The sequence below is a fragment of the Mandrillus leucophaeus genome, unplaced genomic scaffold, assembly GCF_000951045.1.
Source record: "Mandrillus leucophaeus isolate KB7577 unplaced genomic scaffold, Mleu.le_1.0 Scaffold87, whole genome shotgun sequence".
Lineage (NCBI taxonomy): Eukaryota > Metazoa > Chordata > Mammalia > Primates > Cercopithecidae > Mandrillus > Mandrillus leucophaeus.
The window spans coordinates 2,227,811-2,250,605 of NW_012109474.1; the positions used below are offsets into that span (position 1 = coordinate 2,227,811).

Consider the following 22,795-nt stretch of genomic DNA (forward strand, 5'->3'; position numbering starts at 1 on the left):
TTAAATTAAAATTTAATAAAAGTAAAATCGATTCCTCAGCCATACTAGCTACATTTCAAGTGTGAGCATACTGCACAGTGCAGTCTATGAGGATAGAAAGTTTGATTGATTAGCCTGGTATAGAGACCACCACTGTATCCATCACCTAGATTTATCAAATGTTAGTATTCTTGCTTCTAAAGTACCTGAAGCCTCCTCATTGTTCTACACTGATAACCTGCCTCCCTAGAGGCAGCCACTATCCCGAAATTGGATGGGCTTTTTTTTTTTTTTTTGAGTTTTATTATTATCAATACATGTAGCTCTATGCATTCATTCTAGCTGCTTTACAATATTTCATTTACATTATCTGCTCTCCCAATACTACAATGAAAATTCTTTCAAATATGTTCTCGTGATCTATGAAGCTCTTCCTAAAACATAACCTTGAAATGGAATTTCTGAGAGGTGTAGTATTTATTTCTGTATATAATTTGAGGAATTTGAGAAGACAAATTCCTCTCTAAAGTGGTTCTACCAATTTGTACTACCACTACCAGCATATGAGAGTCCCTTTTCTCTATATCTTCACCAATTCTTTTTTCTTTCATCAACCCCATAGTAAAAAAACATCACCAACTCTTGATATATCAGATTTTGTCGTTTTTGCTACTCTGACAGGCACATAATATTTCAGTTGCTTTAATTGGCACAATCCTGATGAAGCATCAGGTTGAACGATGATTACTGTTCAGGGTCTCTATTCTGTTTTTCTATTATTTTGCCCATTTTTCTATCGAATACTTTGTGTTAGGTATAAGCAAGTCCATGTTTGACAAGAAGAGGGCTAGGAAAGAGAAAAAATACCAAAAGGAATAAATGTGTCATATCTCTAGGCATGGAAATAGGTAGAAATTGTGAAATCACAATTTTAAAGTTTTGCCTTAGAAGAGCAGTACATTGAACAAATAGACTAGAGCCCAAACTTAATATCCTCAAAGTCTACCACACCTCTATAATCTGCAGAAGAGAATAAAAGCACATGACTTATCTGGCAAGTTAAAACTAGGAGCTATACTAAAAAAGTGACGGTTAAAATTCATTTAACCGTTACCACAGGTATGAGAGGCGGTACATGCTCATTACATGCTTACTGAATTAGTAGTACTAAATATACTAATCCTAGGCCTATGTGGGAGTGAACAAAGTATATACAGTCCTTAAACAATCTCACCAAACAATATATGTGCAGGCCGGGCATGGTGGCTCACTCCTGTAATCCCAGCACTTTGGGAGGCCGAGGCAGGCAGATCACGAGGTCAGGAGATCGAGACCATCCTGGCTAACACGGTGAAACCCCGTCTCTACTAAAAAAATACAAAAAATTAGCCAGGCATGGTGGCAGGCACCTGTAGTCCCAGCTACTTGGGAGGCTGAGGTGGGAGAATGGCGTGAATCCGGGAGGCGGAGCTTGCAGTGAGCCCAGATCATGCCACTGCACTCCAACCTGGGCGACAGAGCGAGACTCAATCTCAAAATAAAAAGAAAAAAAAAACAATATATATGCTGTAAATTACAGGCTGTCCCATGTTAACATGTGGTAAAAAAAACAATGCTTCTATGAGCCCAAGCACACAGTCTTAGGTGTACTGGGGTCCATGACGGATGATAAGGGAGAAAACCCTAGGGCAGGGTCAAGAAGAACATGCCTGACTGAATCCTGCCTTACCTTGTAGCAGTCCCTTGGAAAAACTGACAAAATCCTGAAAATTCTGATGAAAATCCCCAAATCTAGAGAGAGAAACAAGTTTGGTAGGTTTATTTATTTGTTTCTTCTTCCAACTAAATAGTGGAAAGATGTGTGGGAGAGAAAATGAAAACCTTCAGACATTTTCAAACATGAGAAGGTGAATAAAATATGCCACAGAAATATTCTGTGAAGAAAATAATTGCAAACAAAAGCCAGACATATAGAAGATGAATAAAAACAAAGAACTCAGGAACACAGAAACTAAACTATGGTAAAAGGGTTGATGGTAGACAACACATTCAATAAAATCAGTATTAGGCAAATTTGGCAATTTGAGTTACAAAACAGAATGGAAATGTTGTAAGTTTTGAATAATCTAAAAAAATCATTAGCCAGGAGTGGTGGCACTTGCCTGTAATCCCAGCTACTTGGGAGGCTGAGGCACGAGAATTGCGTAAACCTGCGAAGCGGCGGTTGCAGTGACCCAAAATTGCGCCACTACACTCTGGCCTGGGCAATAGAGTGAGACTGTCTCAAAAAAAATTTTTACAAAATTAAATAATTAAACTAATAAAAAAATTGGAAGAAAGAGATGAAAAGAAGTGAGGAATTAATAATGTTCTCATGTTTCTCATTAAGAAATACACTGATTCTCTCTACAGCTGCAACATGGATTTAAAATAACTAAACAATGATTCTAACATCTTATCTTTCCAAAATCTCTTCACCATATACAAATATTTAAAAATATATTGTATAATGAAGGTCTGGTGTGGTGGCTCACGCCTGTAATCACAAAACTTTGGGAGGCTGAGATAGGCAAATCATTTGAGCCCAGGAGTTAGAGACCAGCCTGGGCAACATGGCGAAACCCATCTCCACAGAAACAATAATTTGCTGGGCATGGTGGCATGCACCTGCAGTCCCAGCTACTCAGGAGGCTGAGGTAGGAAGATCACCTGAGCCCAGAAAGTCGAGGCTACAGTGAACAGTGATTGCAGCACTGCACTCTAGCATGGGGGGCAAGAGTGAGACCCTGTCTCAACTTAAATAAAAAGAAGAAAATTTTCTGAAAATGATGTTCACCCAATGTTAATAGTTCTAATTTCTAGTAAATGAATGAGTATGATCATTTACACTAAAACAGTATAATAATTTGTCTTAAGCTAAGGTATTCACATCTTAGGTGGCAGTGATAAAGTCTGACTTTAATGTATTTTCAAATTCTTAAAAATAATTACTGTTAAATACATTTTTTTATTTCTAGCATTACTCTCCTGTGCTGCCTATTGTCCAAAGTCTGAAAACCATTTTCATACATTTTGCTTACAGTGGAAAAGCAGAAGAATATAAAATCAAAGGTCTAAGCTTCTACCTTAAGAAACATTGGAAGAAAAAAAAAAAGCAAATTGAGGCTCAAGTAAGCAGTAGAAAATAAATAATAAAGAGCATAAATAATTAAAATAGAAAACAAAAAATGGAGGAAAAAAATCAATAGAATCAAAGTTAGTTCTTTAAAGTTTTTTTAACTTTTTAAAAAAGAAAGATAAAGAAGAGAATAGACATATCAGCATGAAGACTGAGGGGTAATCTCTCTGGCTAGTACAGACATTAAAAGGTAACTTTTTTAAAAAAAAGGAAGAGGTAATAAGAGTATATTATGAACAATTTTATTGTAATAGATTCATTACCTTAAAAGAAATGTACAAATTCCTCAGAAAACACAAAGCTCAAAACTTAACCAGACTGTATATGAAAATACATTTCAAAACATGTCATGTCCAAGCACAGTTTACTCCAGGATGCAAAGTTGATTTAATATTCAACAATCAGTATAATTCTCAATAATCAGTATAATTTACTACATTAACAAACTAGAATATAAAAAAGCAAATGATCCAGAATAAATAATTCTTACATCTCAATAATAAGATTAGCCAAGTTTTTAAAAGGGGGTATGGCTATTCAAGAGCAAGATGAGGTATATAATGCTGTGGTGACAGAAATGTTCTATACCTTAAAGTGTATCAATGTCAGGCTGGGCGTGGTGGCTCACACCTGTAATCCTGGCACTTTCAGAGGCTCAGGCAGCTGGATCACTCGAGGTCAGGAGTTCAAGACCAGCCTGGCCAACATGGTGAAACATCCCTGTCTCTAATAAAAAATACAAAAATTAGCCAGGCATGATGGCGTGTGCCTGTAATCCCAGCTACTCGGGAGGCTGAGGCATGAGAATCACTTCAACCCAGGAGGTGGAGGTTGCAGTGAGCTGAGATCCTGCTACTGCACTCCAGCCCGGGAGACAAAGCGAGACTATGTCTCAAACAAACAAACAAACAAACAAACAAAAATATCAAATATCTTGGCTGTGATACTGAACTACAGTTTTACAACTATAGTTGCCATTGGGGAAAACTGTTAAGGGTACATGAGGTCTCTCTTATTTTTCTTAAAACTGCATGTGAATCTACAATCATTTCAAAATAAAAAAGATAATTTAAAAAATAGCAAAAAAATATATATGCACATAAAAAGCACATTAAAAATAAATTCTCCGTATCATTGGGTATTAAGAAATGCAAATTCAAATCAAAATGAGATAACAGTATATATTTCATAGGCAAGTAATGATTCCATGTAGAGAAACCTGGTAAAACATTTGAACTTACTCTTTTCTATATTACATATGAAAAGGGAAGGGACCAAAATAAATGGAGATCAACAAGAAAGTCAGATTCTAGAGAAAAAGAACAAGTGTTTCAATATTTGAATTTGAAATGTCATCTAAAATATCCTGAAATCCAATGGAACTGAACTTGAATGTGAACTGAACTTTCCCCTGTCTTACCAACCCTGTTTTGGCAGTCAGTGAAGTTTAATTTTAAGGCAAAATTCTCTGCTAATTTGAAAGTGTTTTATTTATAGAATAAGGATACAGAAAAGTATAGAAAATAGCATAATAAACAGTATACCCACATATGAATTATGCCAAAAATTAACATCTTTGTTATGTTTGCTTCAAAGTTTTTTGTGTGCTTACTTCTTCTTGTTCTGATTATTTTGTTATTGCTGCTGCAGAAGCAAATAATTATCTGGGTGGTAATGACACAAATATAGAAGGTAATTTTCATTAGTTTTCCTTTAAAATTTGTGTGTTTTATATGCATATTATACTTCAATTGTAAGATGTTTTTAAAAATCGTATTGATTTTTAATTTATTTAAAAAGTTGAGTAAATCAGTGAAAATATTACTTCTCATAGTATTTTACTGAAAACAAGAACCAAGAAATTTCTATGTTCACAACAAAAGGTCAGGCTACAAATGTAAAAATAAATTAATGGGACTATATTAAACTAAAAAGCTTCTATACAACAAAGGAAATAATCAGCAAAATGAAAAAGCAGCCTCTGAATTGATATAAAATGTTTGCAAACCATATATCTGATAAAAGGCTAGTATCTAAAATACATAAAGAACTCACACAACTCAATAGCAGAAAAACAAATAACCCCATTAAAAAATGGGCAAAGGACCTGAATAGACATTTCTCGAGACATAAATATGGTCAACAAGTATATGAAAATGTGCTCAAAATCACTAATTATCAGGGAAATGCAAATCAAAACCATCACACCAGTGTGGATAGTCATTATGAAAAAGACAAGAGATAACAAGTACGAGAGGGGATGCAGGAAACAGAACCCTTGCACACTGTTGGTGGAAATGTAGATTGGAGCCACCAAGGTGACAAACAGTATATAGATTCTTAAAGAAATTAAAAATAGAACTAGTGTATCATCTCACAGTTCCTCTTCTGGGCATAAGGAAAATGAAATCACCACCTATAAAGATAACTGCACTCCCTCGTTCACTGCAGCACTATTCAGAACAGCCAAGACACAGACATAGCCAGAGAGTCCGTCGACAGACAAATGGATAAAGAAACTGTAGTATGTAGTCATTTGCCACATAACATGTTTTGGTCAATGCCAGACCGCATAGATAAAGAAGGTCCCAGATGATTATAACTAGATTCCTATCACCTAGATGTTGTAGCCATTGTAGCACAACACACTATTCATGTGTTTGTGGTGACTTTATAAAGTAACAAAGTTCCAGTAAGCTAAGGGTAATTGATTATTAAAGAAAAATATTTTTTATAAATGTAGTGTAGCCTAAGTGTCCAGTGTTTATAAAGTCTACAACAGCATACAGCAATGTCCTGGTCCTTCACATTTACTCACCACTCACTCATTGACTCAATCAGTGCCACTTCCAGTCCTGCAAGTTCCATTCATGGTAAGTGCCCTATACAGGTGTGCCTTTTAAAATCTTTTATACTGTATTTTTATGGTAGCTTTTCTATGTTTAAACAAATACTTACCATTGTGTTACAACTGCTTACAGTATACAGTAACAATGCTGTACTGCTTTGTGGCCAGGAGCAACAGGCTATACCTCACAGCCTAGGCGTGTAGTAGGCTACACTATCTTGGCTGTGTAAGCACACTCTACAGTTTTCACATAATGATAAAATCACCTAAGGGCACATTTCTCACAATGCCTCCCAATTGTTAAGTAGTGCATGGTTGTATAAACAAAGGAATATTATTCAGCCTTAAAAAAGAAGACACCGACATTTGGCACAACATAGGTAAACCTGGAAGAGATTATTCTAAGTGAAATAAACCAGAGAAAGAAAAATACTTCATGATCTCACATATATGTGGAATACCTTTTTAAAAAGTCAAATACACAGAGATAGAGGATATTACAATGGGTACCGGGGGTGGATGTGAGAAAATGGGGAGATATAGGTCAAAGTTGCAGGTCTATAGGATGAAGTCTAGAGATCTAGTGCAGAATATGAGGACTACAGTTAATGATATTGTACTGTATTCAGGATTTTTGCTAAAGGAGAGTATCACCGCTCTTGCCACAAACAATAAAGGGGGTAATTATGTGAGATGATGGATATGCTAATTTACTTGACTATAGTAGCCATTTCTCTGTGTACATGTATTAATATATCAAAACATCAAGTTGTATACCTTAAATATACACACAAAAAATAAATTTCTATGTTTTATACTCCTTCCACAATGGTCAAGATTCCTTAAATCTTAGTTGAAATTATGGTCATACTATGTAAGAGGCAAAAACATGACTTAAGGGAACATTAGACAGCAGTAAAGATAATATAAAAGCCCTACTGAAAATGAGGAGAAAACAAAGTGTCTGTACCCTTATAAGGAGTAAAAGCCCTGCCCCCTTCTCCTATAGACCCCCCTAGCAAGGAGACTGGAAGAATCAAAAACAATCTATCCAAAAAATGGCCTGCAGGGACAGAGTCCCAGAGAAAGAGACTATGTACAACAAGGTACAGTAAGACAGACCTGCCCACACACAGGACTTCCAATCGACTTCTTGGTGCTTACTCCTACAGATGAACAGATCAACCAGAGCCACCAGACGCTCCAGCAAAGACAGGAGTCCAAAAAGAAAACTCAGTAAGTTTGAATATATTTTGAGCAAATTTTCAGTTCTGTTGAAGTACCGGGGGTAGAATCAGTGTATTAGTACACAAATAAAAAACAGGGCAATGATGTGCTACAGAAATGGTAAAAGATGTTCAAGAAAGGAAATGCAATTATCCTACAGTACACAGTCAAACTAAAAATAACATCTAAAATAATAATGTAAAATCTGAGTTAACCAAAAATGGTAATAAGATGGAAAAAGGAAAAAGTCTGTGTGCTGGCAAGCGTGCTGGGAACCCAGAGGGAACACATGTGGTATGCAGGAAGAATCAATGACTATCTTCCATCTTAGGGAGATAATAGTTAATATCTACAACTGAAATCAAGAAATCACAATATAAGCATGTTATTTAGAAACATGGACAGAACTGAAAGCATTTCCCTTAGAGGAGCGGGAATCAGAAACAGGGTGAACATGGGTCTGTTATTTTTCATTAAAACCTCGTACTTCCATGTAAGTTTTAAAACTATTTATGTGTATTACTCTGATGCAAAAAATAAAATTAAAAAATGCCAAAGAAAGAAGATAAAACCAGTTTGGGAATAAAACTCTCCAACAGGACCAAAATTTAAAGAGTTAAATTATGTTATGTTCTTTAAAAAATACATGTAAAACAATGGATTTCTCAAACTTCTCCCATTTTGGTCCCTTTTTCTTCTCTAATTCTGCATGCATGAAGCAAACCTGTTTGACAATTTCTGCCACAATGAAAAAGTGGAAATGAAATAGTGAAGAAAAATGAACCCAGTAGCAGCAAAATCATTTGTATCAATTACCAAAGAACCATTTTGAGAGAGTTTTTAATAGTGGTTAATAGTCATTCTGGGAAAAAAAAAAAAAAAGCAACGCTTCAAAAATCTGAAGAAAGACATAACATTTCTAATGCAGGTTCTCACAGGAAAATCTACCAGAAAGAAATGTAAAGACTGTAGTAAATCTTATGCAGGGACATGTGTGTTCTGTAACTCTAACTCTAATCCAAGTCGTGGTAACTTACCACTTCATGAATGGATCTGTTGAAGCCATCATCTTCCGTAAGGATCAACAATATTATAAGGGCCATATACACATGGTGTGAATTCCTTTCTTCAACATGATACAGAATCTCAAGAATAGGCAAAACCTAGAGAATAAAAATTATAATTGACTATTTCAGTACTTCATTATAAATCCAAATGTTTTAAATCTTTACACTTTTGTACTCTGCTTTAATATCATAGCTGTATTGTTCATTAGAGGAAAAAACCATATAAACCCCCTTCTGACTGAATGTATTTTCCAAATGTATCTTAGCTATTAAGATGCCAGTGGAGAAAATCATCACTAACTCTGTGAAGGTCTCTTAAGGTCCAATCAACATAAAGGTTGGATCTGCAAGGACCATTTAGGCTCAAGGTTTGTTTGGAAGATTTTAAGAAGTCACATTGCCTTCTCCCAACTTTACCAAAAAGTAGCAGTAGTGGGGAGAACACAGCTGCTCACAAGTTAACGTTTTATGTGCTTAGCATCACTTTTTTAAAGCTAATAAGTAAAAAATATATTTCAAGAAATATATTTTAAATAAATACATAATTAAACATACTCTTGGAACCCAAGGTGCATTTTCTCAACATATGTATTAAGATCTGCTCTTCAGTGTATCCATCAAACATTTCATTTCAAAATGCCGTTTACAATTGTGCTTATTTCAAATCATTGACACCTTCTATTTGTTCCTTCTTTATTAAAGTAAGGAGGTTACTGAAATTATTTATTAAAGATGGGCAGACTATACAGCATGTCTCGTAGGAAACAACCATGAACACTATCCACTGAATGCTAGAAAATAGGCCAAAAAAAAAAAATCTATCATCTAAATCAGACAATACATGTAATGAGTAAATTGTTTACACGTACAAGTCCCTAAAGCACAGGCTGGTATGCCGCACACTGGGGCATACGTGTTTTTGACAGGCACACCTATTGCAGGAAGGTTTTAAAATGTGGCACTGGTGTGTTTTGTTCTTTTATAAGTTGTAGCTAAAACTTCCTCTAAATTATGAAGTTCAGTGCATGAGCACTATTAAATTCCAGGAACGAAGTGTACCAGTTACCAAGTAGTCATTGCTCTTTCTCTTTTCCCAGGCATTCTTGTCTTTGGAGTTTCTTCTGACATTGGGTCAAACATAATACATTGTACTCACATTCCACATTACCTAGTAAGCACAGTTACATTTTACGGTCATTTAACTCAACATTTGTTAATTCTGATTCTGGAGTTTTCAATACGCCACATAACATTTCCATTAATGGCAGATCACATGTAAGAGTCTGTGGTTGTATAGTCTCATAAGATTACACCACCATATTTTTACTGTACCCTTTCTATGTTTAGATACACAAATGCCATTGTGTTACAAATGCCTGCAGTATTTAGTATGGTTACATGATGTACAGGTTTATGGTCTAGGAGCCATAGGTTACACCATAAAGCTTAGGTGTGTAGTTAGGCTATACGATCTAGATTTGTATAAGTACACTCTATGATATTTGCACAATGACAAAATCACCTAATAAAACAAATTTCTCAGAATGACTCCCCACATTAAGCAACATATGACCATATTTTATGCCATGTTCTTTTTTTTTTTTTTTTTTTGGCTACACCTGTAGAAAGCACATCTTACCTACAGTACCTAATATCACCAGAGTACTGAAAATATTGAGACTCTGTGCTTTACCAGACAAGATACACAAGCAAATGGTATATTCAAAGAAATAATAATGTAAGAGTAAGTAACGAGTCCAATGAGACTATGTCAGAATAGTACTTCATTCTTTTAAATATCTGTATTGAGACACAATTTACAGACCATACAATCCATTCAAAGTGCATAATTCAATGGTTTGCCATATGTTAACAAATATGTGTAACCATCACCACAGGCAACTTAAAAAATTTCATTACCTCAAAAAGAAACCCCATACCCTTTAACTATCACCTCCTCCAGTCCCCTATGTAGCCTGCCCAAAGGAACCACTTTCTGTCTCTATAGATTTCCCTATTTTGGACGTCTGTATGAATAGAATCATAGACTACGTAGATTTTTGTGACTACCTTATTTCACTGAACATGTTACCAAGGTTCATCCATGTTGCAGTATGTATCAGAGTCTCATTCCTTTCTATGTCAAATAATATCTCATTGCATAAACATATCACATTTCATTTATCCATTCTTCTGTTTACTAACATTTGAACTGTTTCCACATTCTTGCTATTATGAGCAATGCTTCTATAAACATTCCTTTACAAGTTTTCCTGAAGACGTATACTCATTTCTCTTGGGTATATATCTAGCCTTGGAATTGCTGGATCATATGGTAACTATTTAATTGTTTCAGGAACTGCCAGACTGTTTCAAAGCCATTGCACCATTTTACATTTCCACCAACAGTGTATGAGAGATTAGATTTCCCCACATCCTCACTTCTTATTAACTAACATTTTATTCTAGGCATCACAGTGGGAGTAAAGTGGTATTTTGCTGTGGTTTTGATTTACACTTACCTGATGACTAATAATGTCAAGTTTGTTTTTTTCATATGTGTATTACTAGCTATTTGTATATCTTCCTTGCAGAAATGCTTACTCAGATCTTTCATCCATTTTGCAATTGGGTTGTCCTTTTACTATCGGGTTTAAAAAGTTCTTTATATATTATAGATACAGTTCCTTACCAGATAAGTGATTTGCAAATATCTTCTCATATTCTGTAGGCTGTCTTTTCACTTTCTTGATGGTCCTTTGAAGCACAAACGTTTTTATTTTGATGCAGTTCAATTTACCTATTTTTTCTTTTGTTGCTCATGCTTTTGTTGTTATATCTAACAGTCATTTGCCAAATCCAAGGTCATAAAGATCTACCCCCATTTTCTTCTAAGAGGTTTATAGTTTTAGCTCTTTTAGGCCTTTGACCCATTTTGAATTAATTTTGTATATGGGGTGAAGCAAAAGCCCAACTTTATCCTTTCGCAAGTGACTACATAATTGCACTAGTACCATCTGTTGAAAAAACCTATTCTTTCCACATTGGTCTTGGCACCCTGGCTGAAAATCAGTTGATGATAGGTATATGGGTTTATTTCTAGATTCTCAGTTCAACTCCATTGATGTATTACGTCTATCCTTGTGCCAGTACCACACTGTATTGATTAGTGTTGCTTTATAATAAGTTTTGAAATTAGAAAGTATGAGTCCTCCAAATTTGTTTTTTTTCAGTATTGTTTTGGCTATTCTTGGTCCTTTGTAATTTTATATGGATTTTTAAACAATCTTGTCAATCTCTATAAAGAAGTCAACTAGGATTCTAATAGGTATTGTGCTCAATGTGTACGTCAGTCTGGGGAATACTGCCATCTTAACAATGTTAAGTACTGTGATCAGGGCTGGGTATGGTGGCTCACGCCCGTAATCCCAGCACTTTAGGAGGCCAATGTGGGAGGATCGCTTGAGGTCGGAAGTTTAAGACCAGCCTGGGCAACATAGCAAGACCCTATCTCTATTTTTTTATGTTGCAATCAATGAATATATGTTTTCCCATTTCTTTCAATAATATTTTGTAGTTTTCAGAGTGTAAGTTTTGTACTTCTCTTGTTAAATTTCTGATGCTATTATGAACAGAACTATTTTCTTAACTTCATTTTGGGATTTCTCATATATAAAAATACAATTTTTTGCATATTGACGTTTTATACTGATCCAGTATCCTGCAACTTTGCTGAACTCATCTATTAATTCTAAGAGTTTTTCAGTGGATTCCTTAGGATTTTCTACATATAAGATAATGTCATCTGCAAATACAGATAATTTTACACCTTGCTTTCCAATCTAGATGTGTTTCATTTCTTTCTCTTAATCAAATGCCCAGGCTATAATCTCCAGTAAAATGTTGAATGAAATGGCAAAAGCAGACATCCTTGTTTTGTGGCTGATCTTAGGGAGAAAGACAACATGGTCTTTTACCATTAAGTACGATGTGAGCTGTAGGGTTTTCATAGAAGCCCTTTATTAATCTGAGGATGTTCCCTTCTATTCCTACTTTGTTAAATATTTTTATTTCATTAAAAAGTGATGATTTGTCAAATGCCTTTTTCTGGATCTATTTAAATAATCATATGATTTTTGTTTTTCACTCTTGATATGATGTATCACAATAACTGACTTTCAGATGTCCAATCAAGCTTACATTCCTCGGATAAATCCCACTTGGGTATGGTATATAATTACTTTTATAACATAACTTTAATTCTGAAAGAACTATTTAAACTGAGATCTGAAAAGCTACTAAGAGTTGTCTGAGAAGAGGAAAAGGGAGAAAATTTCAAGGAGAAGTATTCTAGAGAGAAAACCAAGTCTAAACTTAGTTAGGAGATAGGTCAGATTGAGAGAAATTAAATTAATTCATTATGATTAAATAAAGAATAAAAAGGACATAATGGCAAACAGATGAGACCCAAAATGGAAGCTGTGGCAAAATTATGAAATGTCTTGTTAGCCACATTAAGAGTAAGAGCTTTAAACCTGAGGACACTGTGGAGCCATGAAAGGGCTTTAAAAGCAGAGAAGTGACATGATCAGATTTGACTCTAATATACTCACTCTGGAAACAGGATAGAAAATAATATTAAAGAATAGCAAGACAGAAAGCAGGAAAACCAGTTAAAGATGTTGCAATAGTTTTAGTAAGAGATGAAGGCCGCTTAAACCAAAGGAATGGCAATGAGGAAAAAGAACACTAATATATTCCAAAGAAAATAAGGAGAGAAAATACAAAAGATTTGGGAATGAAACAGGAGAGTCAAAGCTTTTGCTAACTCTGTGGATGGCTCACTGTGATACAGAATACAGGAGTAAGAGAAGGAAGAGCAGGGAAAATAATGAACCCAATTTTTACATGTTTGGTTTAAGGTGTTTATGAGACAGCCACTGGGAAATGTCTGGGGCAGCTGGATACATGGATATGAGATATGGGCAACCAGGGCTGCAAAAACAGAACATATATGGCACATATAAATGGGAACATATACACTGGCAACATATAAATGACAACTGAATTTGCTTAGATGTTTTAGGGAGAAGTACAGGGAAAAAACAAAAAGAAGGACAGAACCCTGCAGCAGGACACATTTAAGGACAAGAAAAAATAACACATAAAGGAGAGAGAAAAGCAGTAGGCATAGAGGTGGAAAAACCAGCAGAGTAAAATGATCAGAAAGCCAAGGTATATGTTTGTAGATATATGAACTACACGTTTGGGCCCCCAAAATTCATATGTTAAAACCCTAACCCCCAATGGGACACTATAAAGAGGTGGGGCTCTTGCGAGGAGATTAGGTAACAGGTGTGGAGCACTCATGATGGGATTAGTACCCTTATAAGAAGAGATAGGAGAGAGCTTGCTTCTTCCCTGCCTCTGCTCACTGCCATGTGAGGACACAGCAAGTAGATGACTCTTGACAAACCAATAAGCAGGTCTGCACCAGACACCAAGGGGTCTGTCTTGGAAATCTCAGCCTACAGAACTGTGAGAAATAACTTTCTGTTGTTTAAGCACCAGTCTATGGTATGTTTGTTAAAGCAGTCAGGCCTGAGTAAATTCTGAACTGACTAAGCCTGAACTGACTAACACATAGGTATTCAGCGGTTTAAAGAATAAAGAAATGAACAGTGTCATATGCAGCAATGCAGTCAAATAAGAAAATGATGAAACATGACCAAAGATTTACTAACAATCAGGAGCTGCTGATGAGGAAGTTGTAGAAACAAATGTTAGATCACAACAGGTAGAAAAGTGCACAAGAAGTAAAGGCAAATAATGTGGCTTTCAAGAAACTTAGCATGAAAAGGAAAAGAAAAGGGCTAAAAAAAAATTTCCTTTTTGATGTTTATATAAAAACCACACTCAGAAAATAAAGGACTATTAGTCCATCTAAAACAAGATGTAAAGATCCTATGTCATTTCTTTTATAATTCATGATAAATCCTAGACTGCATATCATTGTAAATCTTAATCTCATTTTCTAGTGAAGTGAAGTTTCAAATGAGTAAGTATCAAAATGACAGGAGCTGCATGTCTGCAATATTGTGCAGGCTCAAGGTTTGACCCAAAAGCAGAAGACTGCTGGAGGCCTAAGGGAAATGCCAGCCAAATCTCTGCTGGACTAACACAAACAGAAATTAAAAGAGTGACTAACTCATAATGCCCTGATTAAGGAAATTACAAGCAATATAGTGTCGAAGTGACTATATATTATTTGTCCAAGATCCCTTCCTTAAGGAAATTCCCTTTACCTTTGTGGCTATGGTGGCTTAGCATTAACTGCGCCTCCTTCCGTAATCATTGGTCAAATAAGTGGATACACAACCCAAGAAGAGACTATTGGAGCCCTTCGTGAAATATTTCTGAAGTAGTTGTGTAATCTTTCCTCTTTTTAGCTTATGATATGTCGAGAGCTGCTGGTGACCACCTGTCTCCCCACTTGGAAAGTGTGTGCCTGAGAATAAGGCCAAAGCTATAAAAGGCAGAGGCAAAAGACGGAGAGGCCGAGCCTGGATAACAACATTTAGCCCCTAGAACCAGCTATGACTGAAGCCAAAAAAAAATGCACAAATTTTTCATTTGTACAGATATATTTCTTTTTGCTTACGCTAGGCATAAATGGGTCTGTTACAACTAAAAGAATCATGACTATCTTAAAAGTCTAGCTACTTTTCTTGTTAAACATTTGCTTGTGATAAAATATAAAAATTGTGTTCATGTCTATAATGAGTTTTTCTAAAAAGTATGCCCTCTTAAGCCCTGTTTTTAACATTCAGGCACTTGGATTCGCCCTAGACACTATTCAGAGACACAAAAAGAAAATGCACGAGTCATTGTATTGTTATTCTAATAGATACCAATTAAAAATGTACCATAAGAAGTTATACCAGATTAATTAACTTGTTTGGAGTTAAAACAAGTCAAACAGTAGTGAGTCAGACCATCAACAGAAAGAATCCAAGTCAGCCAACACCTGTTGCTGAACAGAGGGAGGTCTGCCTCCAGCCTGATGGGATTTACACACAATTACGTATTTCTTAGAAACACTGTAATCTGTCAAACATTACCTTCTTAATGTCAAAGACTGCAGAATAAAATAATTGATAACCATAATAAAATCAGATCAGCACAGTAAATTTCCTACTGATAACATATTTTCTCATCAAAGCCTCAACATATTTATTATAGGAGAAAGGTAAAAGGACAGATGGAGCATAAATTAAGAAATTATCCAACAAAACCAGAACAAATAAACAAACACCACCCTCCAAAATAACTACAACACAAAACCTTTTAACCTTTCACCGGGTATGCCATCAAACACAGACAGCTGCTCTCTGCACCATCTTATATACCCGCATCCTTACCATACAACTTTCTGAAACAGGTGACGTCACAGGTTTCCTGCTTATTGCCAACATTTCCCTTAGAATACATCATCCTCAGAATTGTCTCTATGCCTATCCACACCCATCAGGAAACAAACCTTCTCTTTACAGGATTTTACTCATATAAGCAGTATACTTTCATACTCAATTTGCTATTTAAGCAATGTTTCCCACCTAGACCTAAGGTGGAGACACTCTTTCATCACATTTTTCATACTTAGTGTCAACTGGATGCAGAGTATGTTCAATGAATTCTAGTATTCCGTGTTCCTTCACTATTTATGCAGTATTTTATATTGAACACTGAAAAAATGGTAACCAAATACTGGGAGAATCCTGCTATCAATCTGTAAAAAGTGGTGCAGAGGGAACATTTCATTGCTGTCAGGCAGCTACTGGCTATTTCGGGAATGTTCACATTTTTACGAGTATATTAGGGTCCACAGTTATCTACACACTATGTATTTCAAACAACATTAACACTTTGGTGAGGTAGCTTACTCTGCCCCTCATAGAAACACTGATGTTTGCACATTAGTCATAAAGGAAATCGATTATTGCTTACAGGAGTTTTTGTCTATGAACAAAAATTTGAGAACTAATTTCACTCATGTAGTGATGGATGGCGTAATTTAAGGGATATCTGACAAAAGTACCTTAAAATGACTATAAGACTCCAGGGAGTGAGTTCAGACAGTCCTAAAGCCTAAGCCTGCCAGAGGGGATGGGACATTTGAGCAGCTGAGTTGAAACATCACTTTCCTTTCAGCATTCTCATCAGGAATATTCTGCAACTGTGATGAGTAACATGAAGTTGGTGGGCGGGCACTTAGCAGATGGAAGGGACTGAGATGATTTAAAAATCTCCTTGAGAATTGCAGAGGGTTTTTGGAAGACTTGAACAGGCTGAATCCTGGTAAGGACAAGGAGGCGCGTCAAGTCAGCCAGGGACGTGGCTGTGTCCTGCTGTGGGAGGCCCCCTCCACACGAGCTGTGTCTTATGCTGGAGAAGATCCTACCCTCTGTCTGTGTCTGGTGACACCTCCCTATCAATTTCTTGATCATCACCTTTGTGGCAACCAGGCAAATAAACTTGCCCTCTTGGGAAAAGAAGTTTTTCTTCAAAATATTATAAAATACAAACACATGGAATGTTTAGTATGATACTTACAAGATTTTCCATGTCTGTGCGAGCCAACATGTATGTTCTAATATTACTATTTTGATGAAGCAAGGTATACAAGAGGAGAGTTGCTTGATCAGATGTCTGCTGTTCACAAAGAGCTGTGTACAAACTATTAAAGTTGATCTGGAAGGCATGTGGAATTGATGAGGGGAAAGGACTGCTATCTGGAATACAGAAAACAGCACATCAGTAATTTCTAGCTGTGCTTTATATAAATGAAAATATTGTTAAAGTAATGTGTACAACTCAATTCCCATTAATTTTATGGAAAGTCATTACATTTCAGATTCAAAATTTTAATTTATACAAAATTTACTTGAGGTCCAGGCATGGTGGCTCACGCCTGTAATCCCAGCACTTTAGGAGGCCAAGATGGGTGGATCACAAGGTCAGAAGTTTGAGACCAGGCTGACCAACATGGTGAAACCCCATCTCTACTAAAAATACAAAAATTAGCCGGGCATGGTGGTGTGGGCCTGTAATCCCAGCTACTCAGGAGGCTATGGCAGGAGAATCGCTTGAACCCGGGAGGTGGAGGTTGCAACGAGCCGAGATTGCACCATTGCACTCCAGCCTGGGCGATAGAGTGAGATTGTGTCTCCAAAAAAAAAAGAAAAATTTACCTTAAAAAGAACTAAACTAAGTCATATAGTTTGACTCTGTTACTATCTTCCCATTAACGTAGCTGAAATAAATCAGCTCTAAGAACATGAACTTAAATAAACAGAATTATGAGCGAGTCAAAAGGCTCTCCAATCAATACAATTTAACCAGGACTTCAAAATGAAATACTTTGTTACCGAAACTAAATAATCATGAGTCCTAAATAAAAAACATCTAGAGAGAAAGAAAGAATTTCTATACAAAATAGAAAATTCTCTTTTAATATAGAATTAAAAAGAAAACAACTGCCTTTAAAGCTGGGTTAATTTTCTTCAAAAGAATAAATTGTGGCTGAAGTATCCACTTACACCAAAATCAGTATAGACGTTCCTCAACTTACAATGGGATCATATTCCCATAAATTAATCGTAAGTTGAAAATATTCTAAGTTGAAAATGCATTTAATACAACCTAACTTACCAAATATCATAGCTTAGCCTAGCCTAGCCTAGCCTAAGCTATTATTTTTGTGTACAGTTCTAAATTGTATTAATCCAACTGTAACAGTAGGCCTATTTTACAACAAAGTGTTGAATATCTCATGTAATTTATTAAATACAGTACTGAATTTATATTGCTTTTGCACCATCATAAAGTCAAAAAATCCTAAGTCCAGCCATTGCAGGTTGGGGGCCATCTGTGTACGTTCAACATTAGGTTCTATAATCAAAAGAGCATACCAAGCTTGAGACAACTACCAGAAAACTTCTATAACTTTTTTAAAAATAAAATAAAATATAATCTCCAATGCAAACCTAATTGACTACAACTGCTAAGAAACTTTTTTTTTTTTTTTTTTTAAGTACAGTCACTGGAACAATCAAAAGCAAAAATCACAGCCTGTACTAGGAAAGTTCTTGATATTCCAAACCAACACAGGCCCTTTCCAACAGTTAACTGGATTTGCTGAGAAACTGAAGCAATCAAGGTTAGGAAGTAACAAAGAAGATAAAGATAAGTTCAACGGACTCAGAGAAAGTCATCATCTAATCAAATAAAACTCTGAACATGGTAGCACAAAGAGCTAATATTTTTATGTTCTAAAAAGCACCAAAATTATTTTAAGCCTTTAAAAACACAGAAGCACTACCAAGACAAAATAACTTGCTTTAACATTCCTAAAAGCTGTGCTCTTATGAAAAAAGAGATATGTTCCAACACAGTCCTTGTCTCTCAGATTCTCCTTTCTAAGCTTTACATTTGTGAGGAGAATGCATCAAAACGCCTTCAGTTTTATCATCCAGTGCCCTCACTTTTCCTTCTACATTTGAAATAGAGGCTATTTTTTCAATACTAACACTGTATTTTTGACACTTACACAAATAATTCTTTTTTTTTGTGGTTGGCTTTATATTTTTGCAAGGGATGGCAAAAGAAAGTGTTGCCATGTGCCGTGAGTATGCAGATATTATGGAATCTACAGAATGCTCACTGGTGGAAGATTCTAGACACACTACACTTCTATAAAATTGAAGCAAAGTAACAAATTCACCAACGTGTATTATACCTGACTGCAAAGGGAATATGTGTGTTGTGTGTGTGTATCCACAACATACATACATTACTAGCTAATAAATACTAAGAACCAGCTGTTATACTAAACACTTTGTTTATGTTATCCCTTATTTAACCCATACAACAAACGTGTCATTATTCTGATCAGCTTTACAAGGAATGTAATAGATGTTTAAAGGGATCAAGTAACTTTGCCAAGATCAGCCCTGATGGATATGAGCATCCTAAAGCCAACACTTTGCATCATTGTACTAAATGGTCTCCCAAACCGTGACCATCCCAAGCAAAGTTCAGCCCTAAATATCAACACTTGGCCTGAGCAGCAAGAGTAACATAGTAGATACCATATACTGAATACCCGCTTTGTTGCAAAATCTGGGCTAATCATTTTAAAGACTTACCTTGCTTGGTCTTTATACAAATACTATTAGGTGATATTTTCTCTATTTTATAGGCAAAGCTTTTAAAGCTAATTGAGATTAAGCAAACTGTCAAAGGTCTCACACTCTGAAGTGATAGAGGTATGGTGTGAAGCCAGGTATGCTTGACTCTGAAACTTGCTTTCTTAACCATTAAGTCATACTGTCACCAAGAAGAGTAAGTAATGGGAACAGAAAAATACTAATAGATACAGGAGTTTTCATTTTTTAATTCATAAAATTGTTATTATTTCCCCATTGTAACGTGTTATAGTTTATGTTCTCTCCACAATTCATGTTGAAATTTAATCTCCAATGAAATAAAGTTGAGAGGTGGGGACTTTACAGTGTGATTAGGTCCTACGGGCCCCTCTCTCATCAACAGGATGAAGGCCTATATAAAAGAGGGCCCACATAGCATTCAGCTCTTTTAGCCCTTGACTCCCTTCTGCCATGTGAAGACACAGATAGAAGAACCCATCTTGGAAGCAGAGACTGAGCCCTCACCAGACACCAAACCTGCCAGTGCCTGGATCTTAGATTCACTTCCCAGGCTTCAGAACTGTGAGAAATAAATTTCTGTTCTTTATAGGTTATTGAGTCTCAGGTATTTTGTTAGAGCAGCACAAATGGACACGCTGCAAATAATACCAGAATTGGCAGAGGCACAATTAATGGGCACATCTAGCCACGTCTATAAGAAATGTGTATCAGAATAACCTGGAAGAAACATGGCATGGGGCATCAGAAGGCTTACAAATGCTCCCATCCAATCACTGTACTTCCCACCCATCTTCATCACACTGGTGTTAGAAATGTCTTGAGAATCTGGCTATGCGCTGCATAATAACGTTTCAGTCAATGATAAACCACATATTTGAAGTGATCCCATGTGATTATACCACATTTTTACTGTACCTTTTCTAGGTTTAGATTGCCTAGATACACAAATACCACTGTGTTACAACTGACTACAGTATTCAGTACATCATCATGTTGAACAGGTTTGTTGGCTAGGAGCAATAGGCTACACCACAGAGCTTAGTTGTGTAGCAGCTATGTCATCTAGGTTTGTCTAAGTACACTATGATAGTCACGCAGCGAAAAAATTGCCTAATGAACACAGCCCTGCCATTGAGCAGCACTTGACTGTACTACAGGAATCCTGCTTTTAGAATGTAACCTTTTGAGAAGAGATGCTGGTTCAACATGAAGTGATGTGCTCATCTTCTACTTTAGGAGTTATTAATACCAAGTTACACAGCTCATGGGCAGCCTACCCCGCCTTGTTTGGAAGTAAAGATTTACTGGAGCACAGCCATCTAACCTGTTTACATAGTACCTATGGCTGCTTTGATGCAACAACAGCAAGGCTAAGAGACTGCAGGAGAGAACATGTGGCTCCACAAAGCCACTAATCCCTACAGAAAAAGGTTTTCTGATTTGTGCTCTAATTTTTTTTTTGAGACCTAATTTTTAGTTCTATAAAACTCTAACTAGAACACAGACTTTAACTGAAAATTTAAAACAACCTAGCATTTGGGTTTTCCAGGTTAATTCCTACCCCTAACAGGTAGTACAGACTGACCCAAATTAAACACATGCCGGTTTGGTTATCCCTGAAAGAAATACGAATTTAAACAGATATAAAGGATCACAGCCTTGTTCTCGGATTTGCTTGACCTTCCTGATAATATTGACAGGAAAAGCTAAGGTTTTTCTCATGTTTGACCAATATGAAAACATACAAATGGACACTCATCTCCAAAACTACAAGACAATAAACAATATAGAATAAGCAATACTCTCCCCATTACAAAGAATATTAGAGAAAAAAATACCACAAACCTTGTGTGTTCTTGAAGGACATAATGGCTTGTCTGTAGGGGTTTGGCGCATCTGAGGCATCTGTCAGATTGGCCAACACCAGCAGAAGCAGGAGACTCTGGTTGGCCAGAGGGGAAGAAAGCTCTGGAGAGGCAGTCGCTTTGCTGCCCACACCACCTAGCGTGAAGACAGTCCAGAGTCCTGCTGGGGAGGAAAACACCCTGTTAGGATGTGCCACCACCAATGAGATGAATGTATTTCTGTACAGTATTCTGTGTAATATAATACAATATAATACAACATGGTAATGAGCAGTTCCAAAGTGTAGAACAAGAATCATGTCGATACATTTCACAAGGCCAGAAAATCCTCGTTGCTATAAAAACTGGACAAAGATTGACTGTATTTAAAACAAAATAGAGAAATAGAGATTTTTATGATTAGGTAACTTAAATTTTTTTAAAAAGCAAATGAAATTTAGTAGAAAAATTTGCTAAAAAGAAAAATTAATGCAAGCCGGGTGCGGTGGCTCACACCTACAATCCCAGCACTTTGAGAGGCTGAGGCAGGTGGACCAAGAGGTCAGGACTTCAAGACCAGCTTGGCCAATATGGTGAAACCCAATCTCTACTAAAAATACAAAAATTAGCTGGGTGTGATAGCAGGTGCCTGTAGTCCCAGCTACTCGGGAGGCTGAGGCAAAAGAAGAGCTTGAACCTGGGAGGCAGAGGTTGCAGTGAGTTGAGATCATGCCACTGCACTCCAGCCTGGGCAACAGAGCAAGACTCCATTTCAAAAAAAAAAAAATAATAATAATAATAATAAATGCATTATGATCGAGAGGCTTTGTTTCTAAAATACAAGAATTGTTCACCATTTTAAAAGTATTATTTCTATTTTTTAAGATAAAAAATATGGTCACTCAAGAGTTTCCACATTTTCATAAATATATTTAAATATATATATATATATATATATTTTAAACTTAAAATTGGTTTCTGATTTAAAGAAAAATTCTTACAAACCAGAACGGGAAGGAAACCTCTAGCCAGAAATTCATAGTGGTCAAACATTGCAAGTATTCACATTAATATCATCAACATCAGCATGGTACTACTGATGTCCAAGCAAAAACATTAAGGCAAAAGAAAAAAAGACCAAAAAAATTTTAGAGAAAAAATTTCATTATTTGCAAGCAAGCAATATTCTGGTCCACTTAGAAATGTACTGTCCAGGCTGGGCGCGGTGGCTCACGCCACCGGTAATCCCAAAACTTTGGGAGGCCTGACCAACATGGAGAAACCCCGTCTCTAGTAAAAGTACAAAAAAATTAGCCGGGCGTGATGACATGCGCCTGTAATCCCAGCTACTCGGGAGGCTGAGGCAGGAGAATTGCTTGAATCCGGGAGGCGGAGTTTGCGGTGAGCCGAGATCGCGCCATTGC

The 22,795-nt window shown here is 36.3% G+C and overlaps 1 protein-coding gene across 1 annotated transcript in view; it reads right to left on the bottom strand.

Annotated features, from left to right (window-relative positions):
- Positions 1 to 22,795, bottom strand: part of DYM (dymeclin) — a 398,822-nt gene that overhangs the window by 227,595 nt on the left and 148,432 nt on the right. Inside the window, exons 9-11 of the mRNA XM_011968998.1 lie at positions 21,373 to 21,555; positions 16,913 to 17,091; positions 8,270 to 8,395 (exon numbers count right to left, since the gene is read on the bottom strand). Of these exons, the coding sequence (XP_011824388.1) occupies positions 8,270 to 8,395; positions 16,913 to 17,091; positions 21,373 to 21,555 (488 nt within the window). The remainder of the gene's footprint in view (positions 1 to 8,269; positions 8,396 to 16,912; positions 17,092 to 21,372; positions 21,556 to 22,795) is intronic.